Source organism: Anoplopoma fimbria, chromosome 4 (assembly GCF_027596085.1).
Source record: "Anoplopoma fimbria isolate UVic2021 breed Golden Eagle Sablefish chromosome 4, Afim_UVic_2022, whole genome shotgun sequence".
NCBI classification, from domain to species: domain Eukaryota; kingdom Metazoa; phylum Chordata; class Actinopteri; order Perciformes; family Anoplopomatidae; genus Anoplopoma; species Anoplopoma fimbria.
In genome coordinates, this window is record NC_072452.1 from 22233386 (window position 1) to 22259169 (window position 25784).

At 38.8% G+C, this 25784-nt stretch overlaps 1 protein-coding gene across 1 annotated transcript; it reads left to right on the forward strand.

Moving 5' to 3' along the window:
* The first annotated feature begins 10899 nt into the window (after nucleotides 1-10899).
* qdpra (quinoid dihydropteridine reductase a) lies at nucleotides 10900-24541 on the forward strand. Its single transcript, XM_054597607.1, has 7 exons — nucleotides 10900-11023; nucleotides 11144-11236; nucleotides 12563-12659; nucleotides 13080-13220; nucleotides 16566-16674; nucleotides 19917-20000; nucleotides 23356-24541. The coding sequence occupies exons 1-7, from the start codon at nucleotides 10940-10942 to the stop codon at nucleotides 23456-23458; spliced, it is 711 nt and encodes a 236-aa protein (XP_054453582.1). The 5' UTR covers nucleotides 10900-10939; the 3' UTR covers nucleotides 23459-24541.
* Nucleotides 24542-25784: the final 1243 nt, after the last annotated feature.

A 25784-nucleotide genomic window follows, 5' to 3' on the forward strand; every position in this document is an offset into this window, starting at 1 on the left:
ATGATAAGATGTGGTATGTTGCCACTATATATATTGAAGACACAAGTGTGGATGAAGATGAATGTGGTGGAAAATGGAATCAATTTTTAAACTGTCCTTTAAAATCATGATTTGTAGTTTGTCGTGCTGTTGAACTGTATTGCATTAAACAGAGAGGTGTTTCTGTAATACAGCAAACCCTCACTGATATGGATTGATTGGACTAAATAATAAAAATATATCTCAGTATAATGCAGTAAGCAACACACAAATTGCAGCAACCAAAATCAGCACACAGTAAAACAAGAAAAGTGAACATTAAAACCTTCCTGAATGTAGGATTTACTGCAGGACTGTATTAGTTTTAGCTGCGGTCCTAATACACTGGCAGCCGAGTGTGTATCTCAGTAGTGGAACCATCCTCTATCTTGTGCCTGTTATCTGTCTCTTTCCTCCCCCGCTGCCCACAGCTTTGATAAGCTCCCATTAAGAAACCACTCCATGCCGCTCAGCCACCAAACACATTTACAAGTCACAACGCACTGCAATCAGCAAACTCGCACCAGGCCGAAACTCTCCAAGCGCCCATTTTGGAAGCTGCCACAATGAAACGAAGAATTCAAATGGCAACAAAGTGGTGCTTGACACAGCTTTGGGGATGAGTGGAAAAAAGCTGCCTGGGATTTATGTCTCCAAAGCATCAAAGTCCATGAGAGAGAGACCCCGGGGAGGGGATGGAGCTACAGTACGTCCTCCTCTGTCAGGATTGAAGGGAATCAGTCCAAACAATTTGGCTGGATGGCGCTGGCTGTCTCAGCTTGAGTCCAAAACAACAACAACATTTGCCAGTGGATAAGAAGCAGACTGACGCTAACTGATATTACAGGGTTTAAACAACAACTACAGGAAATGGCAGGAAGCAAATGCAGGAAATTGTGGATCAAAATGGATGTGCTACTGTCATAGTGATGAAATTTAGTTATTTCAAAGCAGAAGATCGATTTTGGCTCTTTGAATGCACCGAGTGGGAAAGGACTTCTCAGTAAAAATAAACAAATATGTGACAAACACATTGTACATACAGCTGAAACGGATGAATCAGGTGCCTCCCAGCTTCTGGACAGGACACTTCCAAGGGAAAAGAATGGACTGGAGCACACAGACTGATTTGCAGGCTTTTAATTGTGCACACACCATAACTAACTCCGTCTTCATCTGAGTCAGAGAGGACAAAGACTGAGAGGCAATCACACGGAGAGTCAACTGACAACAAGTGAGAAATTCTCATTGGATAATTGGCTGAATAGGATTTTAAATCTATTGGTTAGTGGATCCAAAAGTGGGAGTTGCCATAGTCAGTGTCCAAGTGCTACAGCCAATCACACAAGGAACAAACGAACAACTACATCTCTTCAAAATTAATAGATAAAACACAAAATAGTGAGAGCAGAGCAGTGAGTTGATGATGTCTCCACCTCTAAGAGAGGGTGAACTCTTAATGACGCTGCAGGCAAGCATATTGGATTCATACTTTTAACGCAGTTGAGCCCTAAACAAATAATTTGTCATGTTTCTTTTAATATGTTACACTGGACCGTTGCAGTACTTGAACTTTTTACACTTAACCTTTGTAACTTGAAGAGATGTCTGTGTTTATTTGTCCCTGATGTGATGGTGGTGCATGGGCTGTGGCACTTGAACATTGACTATGGCAACTCCCACTTTAGGATCCACTATCCAATAGATTTGAAATCTTGTTCAACCAATTATCCAATGAGAATTGCTCATGTGTTGTAGGTTGACTATATGTGTTTGCCATTTTGTCTTTGTGCCCTTCGGCTATGATGAGGACACAGTAATGTTAAAATGTTTGTACAATTAAATCCTTCAGATAGACCCGTGTGCTCCAGTCCTTACTTTTCCCTTGGATGTTGAATGCTGAGAGGAAATAAAGTTATTTAGAATTAACAGGAAAAATAAAGAGACAGGACACAAAAATACTAGCGTGTTTTCATACCTGTAGGTTGCATTTCTTGGTTAACTTTGGGTCCACTTGTCTGCTCAGAATAAGAATTGATTAACACAAAATATTGCATGGATTTGTTAAGTGCTCAAACATGTTTCCTGACGCTAACTGATATTACAGGGTTTAAACAACAACTACAGGAAATGACAGGAAGCAAATGCAGGAAATTGTGGATCAAAATGGATGTGCTACTGTCATAGTGATGAAATTTAGTTATTTCAAAGCAGAAGATCGATTTTGGCTCTTTGAATGCACCGAGTGGGAAAGGACTTCTCAGTAAAAATAAACAAATATGTGACAAACACATTGTACATACAGCTGAAACGGATGTACATAGGGGCGGCTGTGGCATAGTGGAGAGCAAGGTAGTTCTCATGCCATCGGTGTGGACTGGATGTTGCATGAATGTTAGTTAGAGTCTGATGGTGGCACCTTGCATGGTAGCCTGTCATCAGTGTGTGAATGGGTGAATGATATGTAATATACTACTGATTGTAAGTCGCTTTGGATAAAAGCGTCTGCTAAATGACTGTAATGTAATGTAATGTAATGAGAGATCTCAGTGACCTCATTCACAAAGCAGACCATCTCAATAGATACTGTAACTTTGTTTTCTACCTGTTTAGCAACATTTAGCTGGATCATTTACAAGTAGTGCAAGTAATGCTTTACTGCTGACATGATTTCTTAACACTCAATACCACTGGCTCAAATTCAGAATCCATTCCAGGATCACTTTTAGTGCTCTGAGTGGCCGGTAGAAAGCATTTAGGGCATGTTGATGTTCCTCGCTCCAGGTTTAACTCTAAAGATGGCTGTGCCTTTGAATTGGCTTTTTTATTTTTAATTCTCTACCTTTTAAAATATGGTGATACTGTAGACTCTGTTCAGATGAAGATCCACCTGATTGGACTTGATTTTATTATGTTTGATACACATCTCTTTTAAATGTATCACTCTTCTTCTATTTTGTCTGTATTTCACGTCTTGTGTTTGTCTTGCATTGTGAAGCACTTTTGGGTTGTTTGTTCTAAATACATGCCTCATCAATAAACTGACTCAATGACTAATGAAAATATTATGATTCCCAAACTATGACCTTTCATAGTAACCAGATTTAAAAAAAAATATGGCATTTAGAACCAATGTGTTTGTTCTCCCCTCCACCATCATCAAATATCCTCCGGAGTGATGTTGTTCTTACATCCAGTAGAGTTTCACAGACTTGTAGAATATATGTGAAGAAGCATTTAAAGTTGTTCTAGTGGACTTCATACAGGTTTTTTTCTTTAGATTTGTTGTCCATTTGTAATCTGAATGTTCCAGAGATATTAAATATTTCTTAAAGCTCAGTCCCTCAAAGATATACGATGGATAACCTTTTCTTCAAAGCTGTTCAATCAGACTTTAGAAGATTAGCAGTCAGGTGACTTTAGAGAGTGAAGATGAACTGACTGTTATTTTTAATCAATCTTGACACTGATGGAATTATGCATATTGATGAACTACAGTAGTTGTGCATTTTACCCCTCATTTTACCCCTCTGTGCCGAAGAATCTATAACATTGAATAGAGAGAGCGTCCTGCTGGATTTGGCTGTGCAGACTCTCTTTTAATTCTTTTGGGAAATCACATTTTGACAGAAAGCACTGTAACTCCAGCTCTGTGCATGTGCTATTCTGCTCAGAGTTGTTTCTTTCTATTGGAGCTATTGAGTCTTCTTTAACCAAATGAACAGCAAGTACACAGTGTCCTACATCTGAGATTGTTTTGTTTCTACTAGCAGCATGTACAAGCTCTATCTTTACATCTACATTTCTATATTATAAAAAGAAAATGGTATCTCTTAAACAAAAGATAACCTGACCTTGCAAAACAGTTTGAGGGTGAGCAATCTGAATCTTAGAAAAACCACCGTCCTTGTAGTGAATGAAGTAATCAGCGAGTAATGTATTCATTCAAATGTATTAGTAAGGGCTTCATTCATATAGCTACAGAATTTATACACATATATAAATCCCCTCTGAAGGCAACAGTGTGCTCAAACACACAGTGAATACCTTTTATGAAAGATAACAGCGCTCAATAACTTACAAACAGAACTGTGATTATTCGTTTTCATGGGTCATTTCGGAAACAAATAAAGTGCTGCCCAACCAAGATGAATGCACATAATCAGCATTACACAACAAAATAAAGAGCACGGCAGAGTAATGACAAAGAGTGTGAGGGTAAGAGAACAATCATTATGGTTACGGGTGAGGTGAAGAAGGTTAAAACAACCCAGCAGAGTGGAATAATGTTAGAAATGAAATGACTTTAGGAAAGTTAATGTGTAAAATGAGTCCTTAGAAATTGTTTAAAAGCCTGAGCTTCTTTGAAAATGTTGTTTAAGGTTAAACTGGGCATTTGTTCTTCTTCAGTATTCAGTCTTAAGTGCAGTTTTATTTTTTTTATTTTTTTTTTTTTTTTTTTTTACTGGATTTATGAGGCCCAAACCTGAGACTTATTGATTTTATTTTGATTTGCTCAGTCAGATGACAGTTATGTTACCTGGACATCTAAACTTGCCAGGCTCTCTCTGCAACCCTCGATTCAATAAGGAGTTTGAACAATCTGCAACGTCATAAAACAGAATTGAAGAAGCCACAGAGAATAATCACTCGATGTTGATATTTCACTGAGCTGTCAGAGCTTTAAAGCATTGGTTATATAGCTTATTACCCAACTGTACGGTACCGGGCCAGCGTGAAAAGGCAGACAGACAGTAAGCAGCTAGATGGTGACCATAGTGGAGCATTTAGCAATTAATTAGCCAGATATTTCACTCAAAAATAGATTTAAAGTTGAGTGGATGTTTCATCGGCCAGATGGAAACAAAAATGACTACAAATTATTGCTAATGTTGCTCCTTCTCTGCTCGCCGTGTAAATAGACAAGTATTTGCAATTAAGTTCGCCATATCAACTTGAAAAGTGATAATATGTCAATGCTGTGTCCACAGCTTGTTTCTGCTGCCCCCAAGTGGACTAAACCAGTTCTGGCAGGCTTAATTTACTAATTTACATGAACAACGTTGTTTTAAGCTCTTTTTGTGTAAATATGTTTACCACTTAACACAATTGACGATACAATTTTGTTGTATGGGAGGGCTATTTTTTTTTTGCCCATTGTTCCACCATATATAGCACTTAACAGGTTTTGTCTACCATAGGGGCATCCAAGGGGGGCACTTTTGCTGCATTATTATTTCCATACATGGGCGATATGTTATTGTCCATCCGTGAGCCGGAGGGGAACGGTGTGCTTTTTTAGCTTCTGCTGCAGCAAATGTTTGCTTGTGGGTTTTCCTTTTTTGCATAGTGATAACGCAGCGTATGGCCACGCATACATCAGAGGGGTCGGGGGGTTACAGTAAGTGCTCCGCTCGATGGGACAGCGCCATTGATTTTTAAGCGTTCAACACTCTCGGTTGCGAGCTCAGCCACTCACCACTATCTCCATTACTGAGGCGAATGTCATCCAAGGGGGGCACTTTTGCTGCATTATTATTTCCATACATGGGCGATTGCCTCCCTTGCCCTCCCCTGGGGGTCTGGAACAAATTTCACAGCAATCTATGTAGTAATTGTTGAAAAATGTCAATCTTACCACAGCGGTGGTCGAGCAACAGACAAACCAGAACTACATGTCGGTCTGTAGAGCAACCTCCAACATCTGATGAGTAGTGCTGCTTTAAGCAACTTGCTCAAGAGCACCCCAGCAGCTTCTAGTGTTTTTAATGAAACTAACTTTGAAAACTCGACCAAAGAGCTAAAATTCAAACATTAAGACAAGAAACCAATGAGCTCCTATATTGAGGGAAGATGTTGCCATGGTTACCTATTTGGAAGCACTGGTTTTCCCAGCTCCTGGTCCTGCTTTCCAACCGGCAACCTTTCAATCATGTCATCTTATCTCTGAGTGGCCATCTCCACTCAAACCAGTACTCGTACACCAGCCGCGGCCTGCGTATAGTCATTATTGTGTCCAGTCTCGCTGTGAGATGCTGAGCTGCTGACAGATACTCGACCTGACACAGATTGCTGCGCTGTACTTATAATTTTGTGTTTGTTGACTGTCAGAAACCTGCAGGGTGTCTCCCCCAGGTCTGAACCAGACAGCGGGACATAATTATGGTGAGTTCCCCGGTACGTCACCCAGCGCTTCAGGAGAAGCGAGCTTGGTCAGCCTCACTGACTCCCATTACCCATACATCTCTTAAAGAAATGTGTACCTGTGTATGTGTGTTATGGCATAGTACTTTTGTTTACAGCACTGGGGGGAAAAAAAATGTATTTGTCTCTCTCACACTGGAAATGTGTGAGTGTGTGGATGTCAAACTAGACAAACCAAGTATTCATTCTCCTTAGCAGGAGTGCGCGTCATATACAGGTGAGTGTGACAGATCAGAGGCTTCACTACAGTGGCAGGGGAGCCGAGGCCATCTCGCTGTATTATTCATGAGAGACGGGGATGTCTCGTTGGCACGCTGCGATGGCACAAACATATGGAACAGCAGCAAAAAATAATGGGAAGCTGTAGCTCAGTGCATGCTGTGTCATCAGCAACACAGTCTTGTAGCAGCACCTGGTGCTCACGGTTTGAAATCTAAATGGTTCGGGAGAAAAACACAGCAACACATTCATTCATACGGTCTCATCTGAACAGTGCATTTCTTCTCAAAGACAAAACCATAAAGAAGAATGTGAAATTGAACTTTGAAGGGTGATATGAGAGATTGTTTGTCTTTGTGTCAGTAGCAGTGCAAAGAAACAGTCGGCCTGATTTTCATTAAACTAATAAAAATAATAAAATTGAAAAGGATGTAGCATGGGCCAAGGATGAACATTTAAACTGTTGGCGCAGAGGCGAATGAAGGGCCGTACACAATTATTTTTTTCATTAATTCGTTAACATTGCATGAAAGGACATGGCCTTTTATTCTTGAACTGTAACAAGTGATTCACAAATTAGCAAAGGTTTCTGCATAACACTGCTAATAAGCACTAGCCTGTAATACTAAAGTGTCTCTGTCTTCAGAGTTTCAAGCTCAGGTTCAAGTCCACATTGCAAAATCATTGATCCTGGGTGTATATTGTTGTTATTCAAATGCTGCACACAGGCCTTTGTAAAAATAATCCTCAAGCTACTTCAGAAATATCGTTTTGAAACCCTTCTGCCCTCCTCCAGAGTTTGGGAGCTACAACTGCAAGTAATAACTATTTGTATTTTGTTATGCGACTGGTGTTCCTTAAGAGTTGTCCGAAATACGAACTATTATTATGAAGGGTAATATTTTATTTTTTTCTCTTGCAAAAGTAGCCACCGCATCTGAAACCGCTGCTTTTCCAGACTGACGGACATAAAAATAAAAACAGAGAAATATTGGGAGGAGTTTACCAAGGCATATTTGTGTAACTGTAAACAGATCAAAATATGGTTGGTGAATATTTATCATGTCAGACAATACCTATAAAGTAGCGTTGACCAGCCATAGATTTTGCATTCTGTGGAAGATATCCCTGTATATATATAATAGGTTCTTGTGAGTGATGTTGCAAATCAATGAACAGGACTATTTTATGACCTTATTGGATTTTACATCAATGTGAAGTGCCTTTATTTAAAATTGCAGTAATCAATGGAAGGTGTCACTCGTGGTGATGAAATTGCAGAGAATTATTGCCCGGCTTTTTACTGCCCCGTAACAGCCAGCGGATGAAAGACAGATGGAAAAAGTCTTGACAGGGAAAGTCCTGGTGGGGTGGGATGGATATAAACTCCGAGGTTTTATGCTTATCAAGGAAGATCCATAAAAAGGTGTAGCTGAGTCTCACGCAGAGTGGATGCAAGGAGATTCAAAGAGGGTAAAGGGGTGACGGACAGCTAATTCTCACTCTACATAGAAATAAGCAAGGATTGTTACTATTTATAAATTGCATTACATACATAATAGGCTAGGAATCTCTCCTAAACAGCTATACTAATCTTCAAAACCTATGTATGTCATACTAAGCAGGAGTAAAGTTCACAGAATGAATGTTTATTTGACAAATATGCTACACTTGAAAAGAAATGCAACAATAATCTGGGCTGCTCTAACTGCAAATGAAGAATCCCCAATAATGCCAAGTACATGTGGTTATCAATACTTGGAATTAAATATTAATCCAACAGAAGAACATTAACTCAATTATATTAGATTTATTATAAATATTAGAGTAATAGCATAGTAGTAGTATTACTAATAGTAGTAGTATAGAATAACCCCCCCTTGCAATTTTAGTTCAGACATCGATGCCAATATTCCCAAGTAATATAAGTTTTGCTCCATTGATTTTCTGGTCAGGTCAGAGAGATTGCGGAGAAACGACACACAGTTGAAGGTATTTCAAAAACCTAAAAGACAGAGGGTCACTTCAGTAAGGCAGTTTGTTCCAAAACAGATGCAGTGTAAGAATTGTTAGACGTTTGTAAGTCAGAGTGTGTTTGTGTATCTGACTAATTTATGTAGGGACAAATGAAAGTGAAGGAGCTGTGAGAAGATCCAGAGTGTCTTCTCTGCAAAGGGAATCATGTAGCTTGTAAGGGCTAAATGTCTCAAGACAGTAAAAAAAGACAGAAATAATTAAGGTCGGTTCTAAGAAAAGACATATACATGAGAAAGTAGGTAAAACCATATATGGTGTGAGACGATGCTAAGGAGGACAAGTCAGTCGGGGGCAGGAGGAATTTTGAGAGGACCAAAACGACTTTTTTAAAGGATAATTAACTGTACTGCTGGAGTAGAAATGAAATGTGAGAAAATATGTATAGTGACAGCAAGGAGATTTATGGGTGTTGTGGGAGTTTGTGTGCAGCAGAAATGTAATCAAATATTCATAACATGTTTTCTCTAGTGTAAAATTAGATTTTTGTGTCTTCGTTGCCTTATAATAAGCCGTTTATATAAAGATAGGGAGAGGGCTCTCCACACAGTGTTTGCCGTGTTGCACCACCATGTTTCTATAGAAAAACCACGTACTAACTCTTTGAAATACCTTTTTTTTTTTTTTTTTTTTACGTTTTAATGTCACCTGAAGACCACTGTAGTTCTCTACCGTGGAAAAGGAGCAGTTAGCAGCTAGATTTCACTAAATCCTACACACTGGTCCTTTAAGGCTCTCTCAAACACCTGGTAAATAGATCATTTATAGCATAGTAAATGAGGGGAAAGGGTTATTATTGTTTGATTTTTTGTTTTTTAAAAGTAGAGATTTAATAGTGAAGCCAATGCAACATTTTGGATGCCAACTGCCATTAAGAAACCAATGAAGAATGAAGGAAAAGACAGACACGCTGGAGGGACGAGTGGCAAGTGTTTGAGCCAAATCTAAACTACAAGCCAATCAAGCTTGAATCCATTTGGAAGTGAAGACTGCCTGAGCTGCATCACACTCTTGGATGACCGTAGCCAGTGTTGTGTCAAATACTGCTTATCGGTCGATATGTGTTTAACTGTTACCACCGAGGGGGGCTTTATCATTTTAACAATTCGACAGGACAACAGACATTGACTTTGATTTCTGACTGGTAACTCTTTTAAAAGGGTTCCTGCGGATCCCGGAAATGTCTTAACCCTTTCATGCATAGAGGTCACTACAGTGGACAGCTATTCAAATGTTGTTTTTTTGTATATGCATAGGTTTTGATGACATAGTTTCACATCAGCCACTACAATAGCGCTCACTGTAGTGGCTGATGTGCAACTATGCCATCAAAACCCATGCATATACAAGAAAACAACATTTGAATAGCTGTCCACTGTAGTGACCTCTATGCATGAAAGGGTTAAATAAGATTTTTAAGAAGTATTTCCCCACATCTAGTTGTTAATTGAAAGTTTTTAACTCTATTCACCATCTGTCTTCCCTAATGACGCATGTGGTAATTGATAAATGTCTTCTGTAGCTGCTTGTGAAGCTCAAAAACTACTATACAAACATTAGTTCGCTCCAGGCGTCCATGTTTTTAGTTTGTAAATCTAGAACAAAAAACTCCAACACACTGTCTTCTTCACTAAATAAATATATTTTAGTAACAACGTTTCGGTACGTAGACCTTCATCAGGTTATTTTACAAGGGAATGAGGATGCATGCATTAAATAGCACTTGGGGTTCGTAAATAGGTTGGTAGACAAATCAGATTGCCCCAATCACATGACATCAATCAGTCATCCACGAATTGGAACCATCAACAAATAAAGAATCAATTTACATCATATGGTGGCACTAAAAGCCTACAAGCAACATGGAAACATACACATAATACATAATATATAGGAGGAATGTCTTCAATCAAAAAACACATAAAGAAGATAATTATAGAAATTATAGAAAGGCTGTAATGCCAAGATCAATACTTTTCTTTTATAGGACAGGATTTTTAGGAGTTTGCAAAGGTTTTCTTCTACAGTCTGTCCAAAGAAAAGAAAAGAAAAGAAAAGAAAAGGACAAAATATGTCACATTATAAAGAACGAGTATTATACGTATGAAATGAAATAGAATAGAGCATTGTAAAAATCTGAAAAAAATATTTCATAACATTATGTTTAATAATAATAATAATAATAATAATAATAATTCATCATTCAAACCTTTGGGAGACAAGTTTGTAAATCTGAAATACTGACTCAGATTTAATGATTTGCAAAGGCATGGCCCCCCCTCCTCCTCTTGTAATCGTGGCGTTTCCGCCCGCCTTTGAACGCAGCATTAGCTCCACCAACCTGTTGCACCACATGAGAGAAACGCCCCCTTTTCTCCCTCCTCCTCCCTCTCTCTCTCTCTCTCTCTCTGAGTTTATCCGGCTCTCTCTCACACTTCTGCTCACACTGCATCAGAGAGTAAACATGGCTGCGAACAGGGTGATCGTGTACGGAGGACGGGGAGCTCTGGGCTCAAAGTGTGTGCAGCATTTCAAATCCAAAGGATGGGTGAGTGGTGCTGCAGCCAATGCATGCTGCAAGCTGCAAGCTGCATGCTTTACACCATGCACAATGCACAATGCACAATGCTAAATGCTAAATGCATGTCTGTATGTGTGACGTTCACAGTGGGTTGCATGCATCGACATGGCTGCAAACGAGGAGGCAAACGAGAACGTGATCGTGAAGCTGAGTGAGTCTTTCTCCGAGCAGGCAGGACAGGTGAGCTGCACATGAAGGCACCATGGATATTACATACTGTTACATACTGTTTTTATTATAGGTTTCTGTCTCATTAATGGCCAAGTGCATGGCTGAAGAGACAGCAGTAGAGCCTCAGTGCCATTAGAGAAAGGCTCGTTGTTGTTGTGTGTCTGTAGCTTATACATATCTTGTGTTTAGTGTGTTTTTTTTAATTGCTCTGTTTTGCTGTAATCTGTATGCTGTAATGCTGCGTTCAAGTCCCATTTGAAAAGATGGGAGAAAAGTATGTGAATCTAACAACTATATATTTATTTATTTTTCAACAGGAAACAATGATATATTTTTGTATTTTATGAATTCATAAAAGTTACTCATAACAGTTAATTTGCTAGCCTACTTTGTCACATTTTAAAAGATGGGAGAAAAGTATGTGAATCTAACCACTATATACTTATTTATTTTTCAACAGGAAATTGTTGGTTTGGCAAAGCTGATAAACAATGATATATTTTTGTGTTTTATGAATTCATAAAAGTTACTATATTTGTAGGCTCATGACAGTTCATTTTCTATCTTGTTGGGCACAACCTGGACAAGTCACACCAAGACATATACAATTGTTTATTTAATTATTAGGTTATATTGTTATTATATACTGGTTAGTTTATTAACATATCTTTTTATTTATTTAGCTAGCCTACTTTGTCACATTTTAAAAGATGGGAGAAAAGTATGTGAATCTAACCACTATATATTTATTTATTTTTCAACAGGAAATTGTTGGTTTGGCTGCTTTGTGTTAAAGCTTAGGTTACTGAAACAATGATATATTTTTGTATTTTATGAATTCATAAAAGTTACTATATTTGTAGGCTAATTTTTTAGGAAATGTTGATCCAGCATTAACACATCTTTAACAAAGACAAAAAGAAAAATCACTACAATAACTGTAATAAAAATAAATAAATAAATCAGAAAACATATTGCATATTGGGGAGAAACTTACAATTACAGAGAATACTTACTGAGCTAATGAAGCACAATCTACTCCAATAGATATTATTGTTGACCATTCATAGCCAAAATATGTACTACTCTTTTTTTTTTTTTGCATTAAAGGTTATGAATAAAGATAAGATAAGATAATCCTAAAATAAAACTCTCTGTAATCATCACTCATTCATCCCCTGCTGTGATTGTTTCCCCCAATTTTCTTATTTTGTATGTTTTCTTGAACGCGGCGCAGAATGTGTGTTAAACATTTCCAGCTGGTGTTTGATTTAAGAGGTCGTCGCCCCGTGGCTTTATGAAAAGGTGTTGGTAGTTATCTCTCGTTTTGTGCAGGTGACGACAGATGTGGCCAAGTTGCTAGGGGAACAGAAAGTGGATGCCATCTTGTGTGTGGCAGGAGGATGGGCGGGAGGAAGCTGTAGTTCCAAAGGTCAGAGTTCAACCTTTTTTTTGTTTGCTGTAACATTAATCATTAGCCATTTGTGTCCTGCAGTTATTCATGTTTAAAATTAAACTCGGTCTAAAAAATGTGGAAACAGTTGGAACAGCTAGCATGGCTCAGCCCAAAAGGACCAAAATCCAACCTATCAGCACCTGTAAAGTAAATGTGAGATGTATAATGTGTTGATTTGTGAGTTATAGAGGTGCTGATGCTGCAGCTTTATAATTATAACTGAAAGATATATGATTGGTATCGATCTACTCATGTGACTCTCTCTGTTCCAGAAAGCGTGTTTCTCAAAATGTTGAACTAAATAAGATGATGTATCTTTTGATGTTTTGATAAATAAGAAACCAGCAAATTAAAATGAAGCTTTCCTTCATAATAATTTTTCCACGTCTCTCTTAGATTTATACAAAAACACAGATCTGATGTGGAAACAGAGCGTGTGGACCTCTACTATCTCCAGCCACATAGCCGCTCTGCACCTAAAACCAGGAGGACTGTTGACTTTGTCCGGGGCCAAGGCTGCCCTGTCAGGCACTGGAGGTAAGACAGCACAAACACGCCTGTTTACCGTTCTCATCACGATGACCTGGTTGGGCCGCGTGTCACGTCTGGGTTGCAGGCAGACTTTGATGTATTGGAGACTAGATTGTGCATATAGCTTTGTTGTCCAACCTGTCGATTCAAATAAAGCAGATAATAGGAAGCTCTGCAGGGCTTTGACCGGGGAATTGACATACTGATCAGAGACACGGGGGGATTCCACACAGCTCACAACAGAGAGAGGAAGACGGTGTCAATAAAATGGATCTGAGAATCTAAACGAGACGGGGGGGAAGATACAATAGCTAATGTGGAAGCAGCAGTTTGTCCGTCTGTTTGTGTCCTTCAGCATTTAACTCAACCAGCTTCTCGTCGGGAGGCAGTTTTGAAAGAGACAAACCCAAATCCAAGAAAGTATAAAAAGAAAACAGCTCTGGCGTTAAATGAGCGTGCACAGGAAACCTTGTCTCTTTTTTTGGGGGGGGTTTTGCCTATGAATTTAATTGCAGCTATAGACAGGTGAAGTCCCTCCCCTCCAGTGCCCCCCATGGGACCTTTTTATTGTGGGGAAAAAAAAACATGTACAGTAGTCAACTCTGAAAGACAAATCATTTTTCGATCCTTTTTGATTTGTCAATTCAGAGAGGAGTGTCACTGGCGCCACTTTTGGTTGTGTGGACCCTCTAATTACATACATTATGCAAGGACAATATGCAAAGTGCAAAATTAACTTTCAAATTGACACATTCTATACGTGTAATTCATGGGACAATTCGAACGGGATCAAAAAAATGATTAGTCTCTCGATGTTGACTACTATATTCTCCGACATTAGGTCCCATGGTTCACCAAAAGAGGCGGGACTTCGGCTCTCTATAGTAAACCCATTGTTAATGTGACACCAGCCGGCCCCTGTGGCATCCACAGAGGCTTTGGTTTGGTGCCATGTGATGTCCAGTCTCCCCGTCTATCCGAGCTAACCTTGTGATGGGCTGAGATCCAGCTCCCCAGCGACTCAAAGCTCCGGCTCAGCACAAAGCACACAAGCTCATTGGCTGCTGGCTTATGAAAGGGAATGACTCAGCAGTTGTGGCTCCGCGCACATTTTCCATGTGGACAGGGTGTGTTAACTGCACTGATGCAGTTTGGGGTGCCTGATCTATTGTTTTCTTTTGACTGAGTTTTTGTTTACTGGGGTTGTATTTTAAACAAGAGAGAAAAAGAGAAAGTTATCTCATTCAAAAAAGAAACATTAAAACATTAGTCAACATCAAGATCCACATGTTAGAAAATATAACACTGTTGAGAGGTACTTCCTTTCTTCTGTGTGCTTTGATAAAACAAAATGATGAGCATCCACCAAATCCAGATAACAACAAGAGAGGCAGATTCTGATAAATGATTGACTTTAAGGTTGTTTTTGATTCAAGTTTTATGAATGAATTCCCAGTTAAATGTTGTGAATATATATTATATATCCTGCTCTGAATAAATCACCCCAACAAACAAGAATGGGTTGTCAGACCTTGTGCAGGGCATTTCAATAATCCTAACCTTTTGATTTAGGGTTTAAAACAGAGGTTGAGCCCCAGGCGGAGAGGGGTCTCTTCTGTGCTCTCCATGTGGCTTTTTTAACATAATCTCCAATCTGATTATCCTCTAAGAAATGCAGAAGATTGCTTTCAGTGTTTGGATGCACAGCAATCAACGATATTTATTCTATTCAAGCAGCTTGTTAAACCGTTTACTTCCATACATAAGTGCAGTTTTTCTTCCAGCAGTAATCTTTGATATGAAGACACTCTTTTGACTGCAGTGTCACTCTGTGATTCTAAAGTATAATTTGTCTTAAGACGTTTGTTTATCTTCTTCCCCAGAGTTTGTTGCTCCGGCTATTGGTATATTCCATTTTATCCGAGTGTTAAAGAAGTGTTTACTCAGATTTACTGAATTGGAACAGATGGAACCACACAAACAATTTCTGACATTGAGATTTGTTGTTACAAAATATTTACGCCTACTAACTTCCAGGTATAACTGTTACAAAGCTGACTGAATCAAATGACAAAGCTAACATTTCTCTGTGTGTGCATATATAAAAAGTCATACTTACATTTGCAAATGATTATTAGGTTTAATTCATCTCCTGGCACTAAAAAATGTATTTGTTGATATTTTGTTACAGTTTATGATGCTACAGTTACTTCCTCTACATAGTAGATGTTTTTTTTTGATTGGACGGTTAAAGTTTTAGTAGATTACTATATTGAAACCAGCCAGTGGTTATCAAATACATCTATAAATAGCTTGTGCAACCCAATCCTGACCATGGATACAAAAGAATACAGCTGTATGTCTATTTGAGTCATCACATATTAATATCTGTGGCAATGTGAGTAAAAATAATAGTTGTCTTTTTGCTTGTCTCTCGATCTGAATTGTTTCAAAATCCGAACAAACTTCTGTTGAATTGTTTTGTTTCTTGAATGTGGGATTTGCTTCCACATGCAGACTGCATTAATCCAACTAGAGTGACCACAGCCAAGACGCCAAAGTGAGAACAACTTGCATTAAAAGAGTCTGACCTTCCCTTTGTTACTTGTGAATGTCACCGTTGCTCCTAAAAGACTTGCAGTGAGAGCAGATTGTGCTTCAAGGACACATGAGACAATTAGGAGATTGTTGATGGGTGCACATACGGTCATCATCATGTGACCTGTGAGGAAAAGGGAGCTTAAAGATGGAGGCTGGAGGCGTGTTGACTTCGCTGTCTTTTGGTCTGCTGCATGACTGGCGGTCTCTAACTCGTGCCTCCCTTTTTGATTTTTCTGTCTCTCGGTGAAAAACAAAAGCTTATTATAAAAGCCATGTCACCACCCCTCGTTCTCATTGGTCATGGGATTGGTTTACTGGGGTGGGAGGATGAAAGCTTGTTAAATTTTGGAAGAGACGGGGGGGGGGATGAGGGCACTTACTGTTTCCAGATGCTGAAGCTACAAAACATTCCTATCCGGTTCCAAAAATCAAACTAGAGGGAAGAGAACAAGCAGTTAGGGATGTACATCGGATGAGATTTGTTCCTCTATCAAAGCCTTTTTGCACAACACAAACATACCTGGCTACAGCTTCATTTTTTTTAAAAGTCTCAAGATGTTCCCACTGTAGATTCTCCAAATTTCTTTCCACTTGACCTCTATCTACTAAATCAATGCCATCCACTCCCGGGGACAGTGTGTCATGTTTTTGATGTGGTCCATGTTGCCTCTGCAAACTGATTTTTCTTTTGTTGTTTTTTTTTCTTTTCCCCCAGGACACTAAAATAAATCTTCCATCTCTTCCCTCCAGGCATGGTGGGCTATGGCATGGCCAAAGCTGCCGTCCACCAGCTGTGTCAGAGTCTCGCAGCAAAGAACAGCGGGATGCCATCAGGAGCCGCTGCTGTGGCTATACTACCGTGAGTACCGCACCATGCACATTCAGTCCTGAGGCGATGATTTAGGAACCGCAGGTGGGAGGCTTTTAATATTAATAGTCCAACAAATGTGTCTCTTGAGTATCAAATACCCTTCACCTGCTGACCCGAGAGGTGGCTCTTAAAAGCTTTAGTGTCTTTCTCTTTTTGTGGAGGATTGTAGTCGTACAATTGGTGACTCAGATATTGAATTTTCTCAAACCACACCTGCAGTGTAATTCACTTGCGCTTTAATGATCCATGTGAGTATTTTAAAATACTCAAAAGATTTCTTTAAGGAGAAATAAACAATACTTTGTTCGAAATAGCATATTTTTTCTTTTTACTTTAAGTATGTACTACAGCTGCCCTTACAAAGCACGCACTGTTGCACGCAGGATGCATTTAATCTGGACATACTTCACCATCACATGGCACCTTGAACGTTATCCTCTTGTTCATAAATCCATTGTGCAGAGGACTCTGGTCAGAATAGCCCAAGAAATATGCAAAAACACAACCAGATGGTATTTATTTATTTTTTTTAATCATTTTTTGGCTTACTAAATGGTATGATGGTATGATGGTATGAGTATTGGAATGCACTGCAAGTCTCACTCATTTTGCCTACTGTTGGAAAGATTGTCGACTCAACGAAGAGAATAATCCTCCTGAATCTTTCTTTAAATCTCCAAAAGGATGTTTAACCTTGAATTCCACCTGCTTCTGAGGAGCAAAGAAGGGACATTATTATTATTATATTCCTTTATTGATCCCCATGGGGGAAATTCGAGTGTTGCAGCAGCTCAACTACACAGACACAGACAATAAATACACATACAACTACACATAAATACAATACTATACAACACACAGACAATAAATACACATACTATACAACTACACAGACAATAAATACACATACTATACAACTACACAGACAATAAATACACATACTATACAACTACACAGACAATAAATACACATACAAAACAAAGATGGAACAGAAATAAAAATGTACAGTATATCCACATGGGGGGGGGGGGCTGGTCAGCATGTTGACAGACTGGGGTCTCCACTGTTGTTGTACAGTCTGATGGCAGTGGGCACAAATGAGCGTCTGAACCTCCGTCCTGCTCTTTGGCTGAATCAGCCGATGGCTGAAAGAGCTGCCCAGCTGCCACAGTTCCTCATGGAGCGGGTGAGAGGGATTGTCCAGGATGGCTCCGAGTTTGGCCTTCATCCTCCTCTCACCCACTGACTCCAGACTGTCCAGCTCCAGACCCACCACAGAGCTGGCTTTCCTCACCAGCTTGTTGAGCTTGTTGGCATCTCCAGTCCTGATGCCAGCACCCCAGCACGCTGGCTACAGCGAAGAAGAGGGCGCTGGCTACCACAGACTGGTAGAATGCCTTGAGCAATTGAAGGACCTCAGCCTCCTCAGGAAGAACAGCCTGCTCTGTCCTTTCCTGTAGAGGGCATCAGTGTTGTGTGTCCAGTCCAGTTTATTGTTTATCTGCACCCCAAGGTACTTGTAGGACTCAACCCTCTCCACTTCCCCTCCCTGAATGAAAACAGGGACAGGGGGTCTTCTGTTCCTCTGGTAGTCCACCACAAGCTCCTTGGTCTTGCTGATGTTGAGCTTCAGGTGGTTGTTGCTGCACCATGTGATGAAGCTCTCAATCAGTCCTCTGTACTCCTCCTCGTTGGCCCTGGTGATACATCCAACAATGGAGGAGTCATCGGAAAACTTTTGGAGGTGGCAGGAACCAGAGTTGAAGCGGAAGTCCGAGGTGTAGAGAGTGACGTGAGGGAATTTGAGCTGTAAGGACTCGTCGAGTAACCAACAACTATTTTGACAGTCAGTTACCGTCAGTTCACGACAGTCTAAAGGGATGTAACAAGAAATTTGTCACTCTGTGCATTTATTATATTTTTCTGACATTTCAGACAAAACAGTGAATTGCATCATTTAATAATTCTCGCTGTTGCAGGTAAAGAATTTAGGCCTTGGGCTCACACTAAAATGAGGAATAACTGACCCGAAGAGAAAGTTTGAAACTTCACCAGACAACTTTATACGTTGCAACAAAAGGAAAACTACTGTATTAGACTTCATTGATCTTTTTTTAAAATTGCGCTAATAGACATCGGCTCATGTTTAACCATCTGTATGCTCTTTAATGGAGCGCTCACTCACGACTCGTAGGTTTTTTATTTTTTTTTTTCCTTTACATTTTATTAATCATGGTTGCACTATCCATCTTTAAACACACCGCCGTGCAAAAAGCCAGTAAAAGACGTGAAGACAAAAGCTCTTCACAATTCTTTGTCATGTCCGATGGATACAGGAAGTGGGAGGTTGAAGATAAGCTGCAGGAGTAAAAGGTGGATAAGGCTGCCAGTATCACCCAGTAGATCTGTGGTTGGGCACGTGATCTGTTTTAGATGAATGACGCACGCACAAGCGTATGCATCGTAGCGTCATCACCTCCCCTGTGCGCTTATTGTATTGAATTTTTTTCTTTCTTTTTTTGCACCGTCATCATGAGATGCTAGAAATGGGTTTTCTCTCTCTGGTTGTGTTTTCTCCCCGGCCTGCTGTCGCATCTGTTCAGCATTAGCCCCATGACTTGCATTTCTGTTACAGCCTGTATTCCCCCAACCCCCTACTCCTGCTGCACCACCAGATACCAGCAGTATATAGCATTTGTGCTTGAGAGGTATTCCTTCCAAGGCCATGTAATGGTATAGTGTTCTTGTACTTAAATATATATATATATATATGTATACGCCTTGACGATTCACCCCCAAAAACCACTGCAGTACTCCTGGGTCAGGATGTGTTGTTGTTTCATAAGCTAGTACACAGGGATATTCTATTTTTATTTTTATTTTATTGTATAGTATGTGTATTTATTATCTGTTTCTGTGTAGTTGAGCTGCTGCAACACTTGAATTTCCCCCATGGGGATCAATAAAGGAATATAATAATAATACTGCATGTTAATATTGGCATGGTTACACAAAAGGGGACAAGAAAAGCGTGCTGTGGTAAATTGCTAAGTGATATATGAAGTCATGAATATGATATAAAACACAAACATGATGTAAATCTTTTCTTTTTTCTTTGAAGCTCTGTGTTTGTGGTCTGCATGTGTGGACGTGACACAGTCTGCCCGCTCTCTCTCTCCTTTCTCTCTCTGCCGCTCACCCCCTGATTGTCATCTGGCTTAATTTGACAGGGTTACCTTGGATACGCCGATGAACAGGAAGTTCATGCCTGACGCAGACTTCGGCTCCTGGACACCGCTGGAGTACGTCGCAGAGTGAGTGCTGAAGGGAATAATGATTCCTCGTGTTATTTACAGGCTGCACAGAGCTCTGTGACGTCTGTTTGCATCAATACAGCTTTACCAACTGTTGATCTGCTCTCGAGTCATATATATAAAAGAAAACACCCAAAGCTTTTCATAGATTTTTGCATTTAGGAAGATTCCACCCTGCAATGCCCTTACATTATCATCCTTTGAGGTTCGGTTTTATAATTACGTTTTTTTTTTAATTATCCTGCCACATGCTGCCATATACAGTATTTATATATCTCTGCTTTATTTCCCCAAATTGCTCAAAATGGCCTTTTTTTTTACAGAGTAAAGTAGGTGTATGTAAATATACAGTACATGGCTTGAAAATGCAATTAGTCACCAGTTTTTTATATTTCTATATGGTTAGCTTGCTGATATATGAGGTCAAACAATGTCCCAAATGCTCCAGCAGTATGCAACATCTTGGCTGTGCCCATAAAACAGTAATAAGAAAACTTGATTTAATGCTCAAATGTTACTCATATCTCAAGAGGTTTTTTTTTGTTCCCTAGACACATGAGATGTTCTACTACATGTGTCTGACACTAAAACACTTCAGTTTTACATGCTGTCCTGTTGAAGCTGCTGTGTCTAGATAATTAGAATTTCTCTGTTCAGTGTTTAGTTTTGATTCTGAGGCACTGTCTGACACCCTGAACATCACATTTAGCTGTTTGATGCTTCAGATCAGAGAAAAAAATGTTCAGCTATCAAACTACCTTTTTAAAAATACTGGCAATACCTGACGTAACATTAAGCCAGTTGTGTTCAAGAAGGAACAGCAAATGAGCACAGAATACTAAGTACAACAGCTGTTTTAAACGGTCATCTTTTAGGGTTTTATTCCCTTTTTTAAAATCATTACATTTTATTGCGGTAATAAACCATCCTCGAATGAAATGTCTTTTCCCCTGTGGAGCAGATGGACCCAGTTTTATGTCTGGTCACATATTCATGTCAACTGTATTATTAAAAAAAGGGAGAGAGAGAGAGAGAGAGAGAATCGAAAATATGACGTTTCACCACAAGATGGCAAAATGGATCTACGCTGGTCCGGCAGTTCATAATGATTGATGGCACAGTTGTGTTTGTTTTTCTTGCTCATCACTATGACTCATCCATTCCTCTGTCTGAGAAGTGTATTATTTATGACATTTATTCTCTAATTTATGTAATCCACATACTTTACATCAAATATTTAATCCTACTCTACATTAAAAACAATGCACTTGTATGTACAGCTGTTTGTCATGTAAGGGACCTACAGTGAGTGAGCTCGTACTAATGTTCTCCAGAAATGGCTTCTATGGGGACAAACCTCATCACACATGAATACAAATGAGTTCACTGGATCCACAATAGTCTCAGCTTTCTAGTCAAACCTAATTTATGCAATTATGAGACTGTTTAGGGACTCCAGTATGCAGAAATACTCAAATACAACATTTTTAGAATAGGTGAAAATAACACATTTATACTGCATGCGATGAACTGCTGGTTTATTGCCTCAAACAGCTAGGGATTAGCATAAAGTGAGCTTGTCTGTAAAATGGAGACTACCTGTAGAACCCATTTTCAGGAACATATCTTGAGGTGAGAGGTCAAGGGACCCCTATGAATATGAAAATGTACCCTTATTTTGGAGTGTTATTCTGCCCCCTTATGGACTAGCATGACTGTGTTGGTACCACTGGATTACTTAGCAACAGGTCAACTGAGAAATGCTATTACCCTTTATCTTTTGCTGTTGTTTATTTCTCCATTATTTCATAATTTCTAAAAATTTGCCAAAAAAACATTGTCAGTTTTGTTAAATGATCAATGAAAATCTCTAATTTATTCAAGTAATTAGAACAAAGGAAACCGTGTGTTTTGAGACTACATGAACTCTGCTGGATGAATGCTGGATGCATTGAGACAGAAGTTTGTGTAACGTTCTGCGTAGGCCAGGAGAGATTAAATGGGATTTGATCCAGTTTGATAATCCCTAAGGATACAGATGAGGGTCTGAGGACAGAAATAGAAACACTCTGTGTGGCAGGAAATGAAGGGATGGAGCACTCATTTCTTCATTGTCCCTTTTTCATCATCTACTGTACTCATCTTTATGGCTTTCAAATTACAAACTTCATTCATAAAACATGTACACAACTGTTATTACTAATTTTCATCATAACTTTGGAAATGCATATTGTCAGATTCATTATTTAACATCCCAGAAATATGGAGGATCCAGGCTGTAAATGTGTCATTTGTTAGTTAAAGTTACCCTTTGTCCACTAAAACTTTAGTTTTTAGTTTTTTTAAAGTTCCTAGTGTTAATTTCGGCAAGTTACTTTTCTATACTGGTGTAGATACGATATCAGGTTTTTGGTACTAATAACAAACCAACATTTTATTCAATATCTTACTGTTTGAAGTAAGAACATGTTTCTTTCTTTTTATATACGAAAGGAAGCCAAACATTGTGGGTTTTTTTTTCAATAATATATATTTTTCACAATGAGTACTTGGCGCTCAATAAGGTTAGATAGATAGATAGATAGATAGATAGATAGATAGATAGATAGATAGATAGATAGATATTCCTTTATTGATCCCCATGGGGGAAATGCGGGTGTTGCAGCAGCTCAAGTACAGAGTAAACAGATTAAGATAATAAGTAAAAGATATTATACAATAAAATTAAAATTAAAATAGAACTATAAGACAGCAATTATTGTCTATGTACAAAACTGTCTACTCATTATTTTTGTCTTTATATAGTTTATTGACCTCACATTACTCCCTTTTTTATGAGTATTACAGCTTATATTGGCACAAATGTTGTTATTTTACACTGTACTTCTCGAATGTATGATTTAATATATTTTTCTGTTTTTCATCTTTTATATGTGTGAGTCAGTTTCAGTACTTGTTTGCGTTTACATGTCCCATCGAGTATTTAATGTGAACGCCTGTCCTCATCACACTTTATACCCTGATGAAGACTTGTTCATTTGAAACGTGTAGGAAATCCATGATTCATAGAGGATTTTAACTTTTCCAGACTGCCTATTAATACCAAGGGCTTCTTTGTTACGTAAACTGGACTGTCATTGTTTTTTTCTTTTGTTCTTGACTGCTTCTCCCATATGAGAAAGTGCTGCAATGAAATTTGCATAGATTAAATGTAAAAAATTTGCCCTGATGGTCTTGAATAGACAGGGGATGTAAGGTGTCGCGATAATACTAGACATGCAACTAAACAAATGAACATTTTTGGCTTTTGACTGCTTCCTGAATAATGTTTGTATTTCCTTTTGTTTTTCTCCAGAATGTTCTTCAACTGGGCTGCAGGTGTGAACCGACCGGCTTCAGGAAGCTTAATGCAGCTGCTGACCTCCGGAGGGGAAACCCAGGCTACGGCCGCCGAGTAGAGGACAGAGAGGAGCTGTGGAGACGGTGATGGGGGAGTTGGGGAGGGAGAGAGGGAGAGATGAGGAGATGGAGAAGCCCAGAGATAGAGACTGGTAGAGCGAGGAGGAGGAGGATAAGAATAAGAGGGTTTAAAGGTGTGGAGGTGAGGACGAGAGATGTAACAGAGAGGAAGGGGATAAAATAAGCAGGCAGAGAGGAGAAGCTGGATGGGTATGTTTTGGAAATGCAGCCTCAGAGCGCCATCTAGCTGTTAGAATCTAAACTGTGTTATGTGTCCGGTAACGGTATTGACACTCATCAATTGTGTTCAACAAATTCTGGGACTAAATCAAGGTGTTATTTCAAAGATTAGTGAAGTTAATGTGTTAAATAAGACGCAATTCATATGAAAATGTCCATGTAGCTTTTTGGGGGCAGGACTGCATTAATATATAATATATTAAATATATAAATAAATAATAGTAACTAACATTTGTTTTTACAATAAGCCACTTCAAATGATGAAGGCACTTGCAAATGACAAATGACAAGATGGTACAAAATGTAAACCATACTTTGGTGTTTCATTTTTACCTCTTTACTTAAGATATGTATATATATATAAATAAAAATATATAGTATAATATGGTAATGTGTCACAGCAGTGTTAAAACAATAACAATAATTATAATGGAGGAAATTGCTGAAAATGAATTAGCTCTCTCAACTTCCTCTAAAATGCATCACCAAAGTTCCAATCAGCATCTTCATACCTACATTAGCTTCATTCATTTTCCTTAACATCTGTGAAACCCGACACATGACGTGGTCAGTCCATTGTGACGTGAGATCTGTGGATCTTTTTAGTTTTCTTAGCCACGTCCCTGAAAGTCCTCTTCCACTGCAGAAACCTCAAAGTGTGAGAAAGCCGCTGTCTTCTTCTCTCAAACGGACAATAAGGTTTTAGGTGAAGTGGCCTTATTTTATGTTCGTAGCTGTCAAAGTGTCCTTGTTGTCCGCGGTGCTCTGTTCCTGTTGTGGGTTTTCTAAGTTGTGTATTGTAACTGTGTGAAATTCACAATAAAATGAGTCAAAACAAAGAATCCAATTTTTTGGGTTTAAAGTTCATTCTTGACTTTGGAAACAGCAAGCGTTAGAGTGTTGATACAGAAGTGTTTTTAAATATGTAGGATTTTAGTGAAGATGCATGTTGAGAGCACATGACGGGATAAATGGGACTTGGATCGTTCAGCACGGGTTGTGTGGGAGTTTGTAAACAGATGTTTTGATATAGTTTTGATGTTGTTAAATGCATTCTCCACTAACTTCGATTAATACAAACTTTTCTCCTTTTTTTTTATTATTTGTTCAATGTGGAGGCATTCTAGAAAAACCAAGTTTTCTTTCAAGGTAGCAGAGGATGAATAATTGATATACAGTGTGTTGATATATAAGTTCAAGAAAAAAACCTGACTTCAAGGTTAATTTAGTAGCTGCTCTGGAACCGATGAATATCATTGAAAGCTCCAGAACTGATACTAAATGGACCTTGAGGTGAAGTTGTTTTGTCAATTAGAGGATCAGTAAATGTAAAGCCAACTCAAAGTGGATGAAAAAAAGTTGACAAAGTACTCCATCACTCAACAGTAACATATTTTCGGGGATTGGAATTGGAAAGATACTGGTCAGAATCAAATGTACTATTATTAGTATTTAAAACAGACATTGGGTATTCCTTGAAGGAATAAAGCTTCACATATTCTCAATTTTTTTTTATTGTCAACAAACCCCACGAATAGACCAATACAAACATTTGCATTTTTAAAGGAGCTAAATAACTTCCTAAAACAGCTAGGAGTTGGAGTTTTTAGCAAATATTAATTAGTAGTGTTTGTACAACAATGGAACTCTATGGCCTGAGGAATAGGCTATGTCAAGTTTTAGCTTTATATTTATTAAAAGCATCAATAAATTGTAGATAAGAAAAATATTAATAAAAATCACCAGTCTTTTCCTTTAATCATTGTAGTATATAAACAACCACTAGATGGTGCTCTCTAATAAGGCTCTTCTGCCTGTCTGTGTTTTTCAGGGTGAAGTCACATCAATCAAACGGATGAGTTAACACTTCTCAGCTGAACGCCATGCATGCCCTTTATAAAAAAAAAAAAAAAAAAAAAAAAAACTTACAGAAGGACCCTTTAAGTATTCTCTCTGAACAGATTACAGAGCATCCAGGCCTTCCACAGTGACACAAGCAAATCTCTACATCTGGTACAGCATCTATTTAAAAATTGGGATTATGACGAGTGGATTATTTCTCAGTCCGCGTTCCGTTGTATCTCG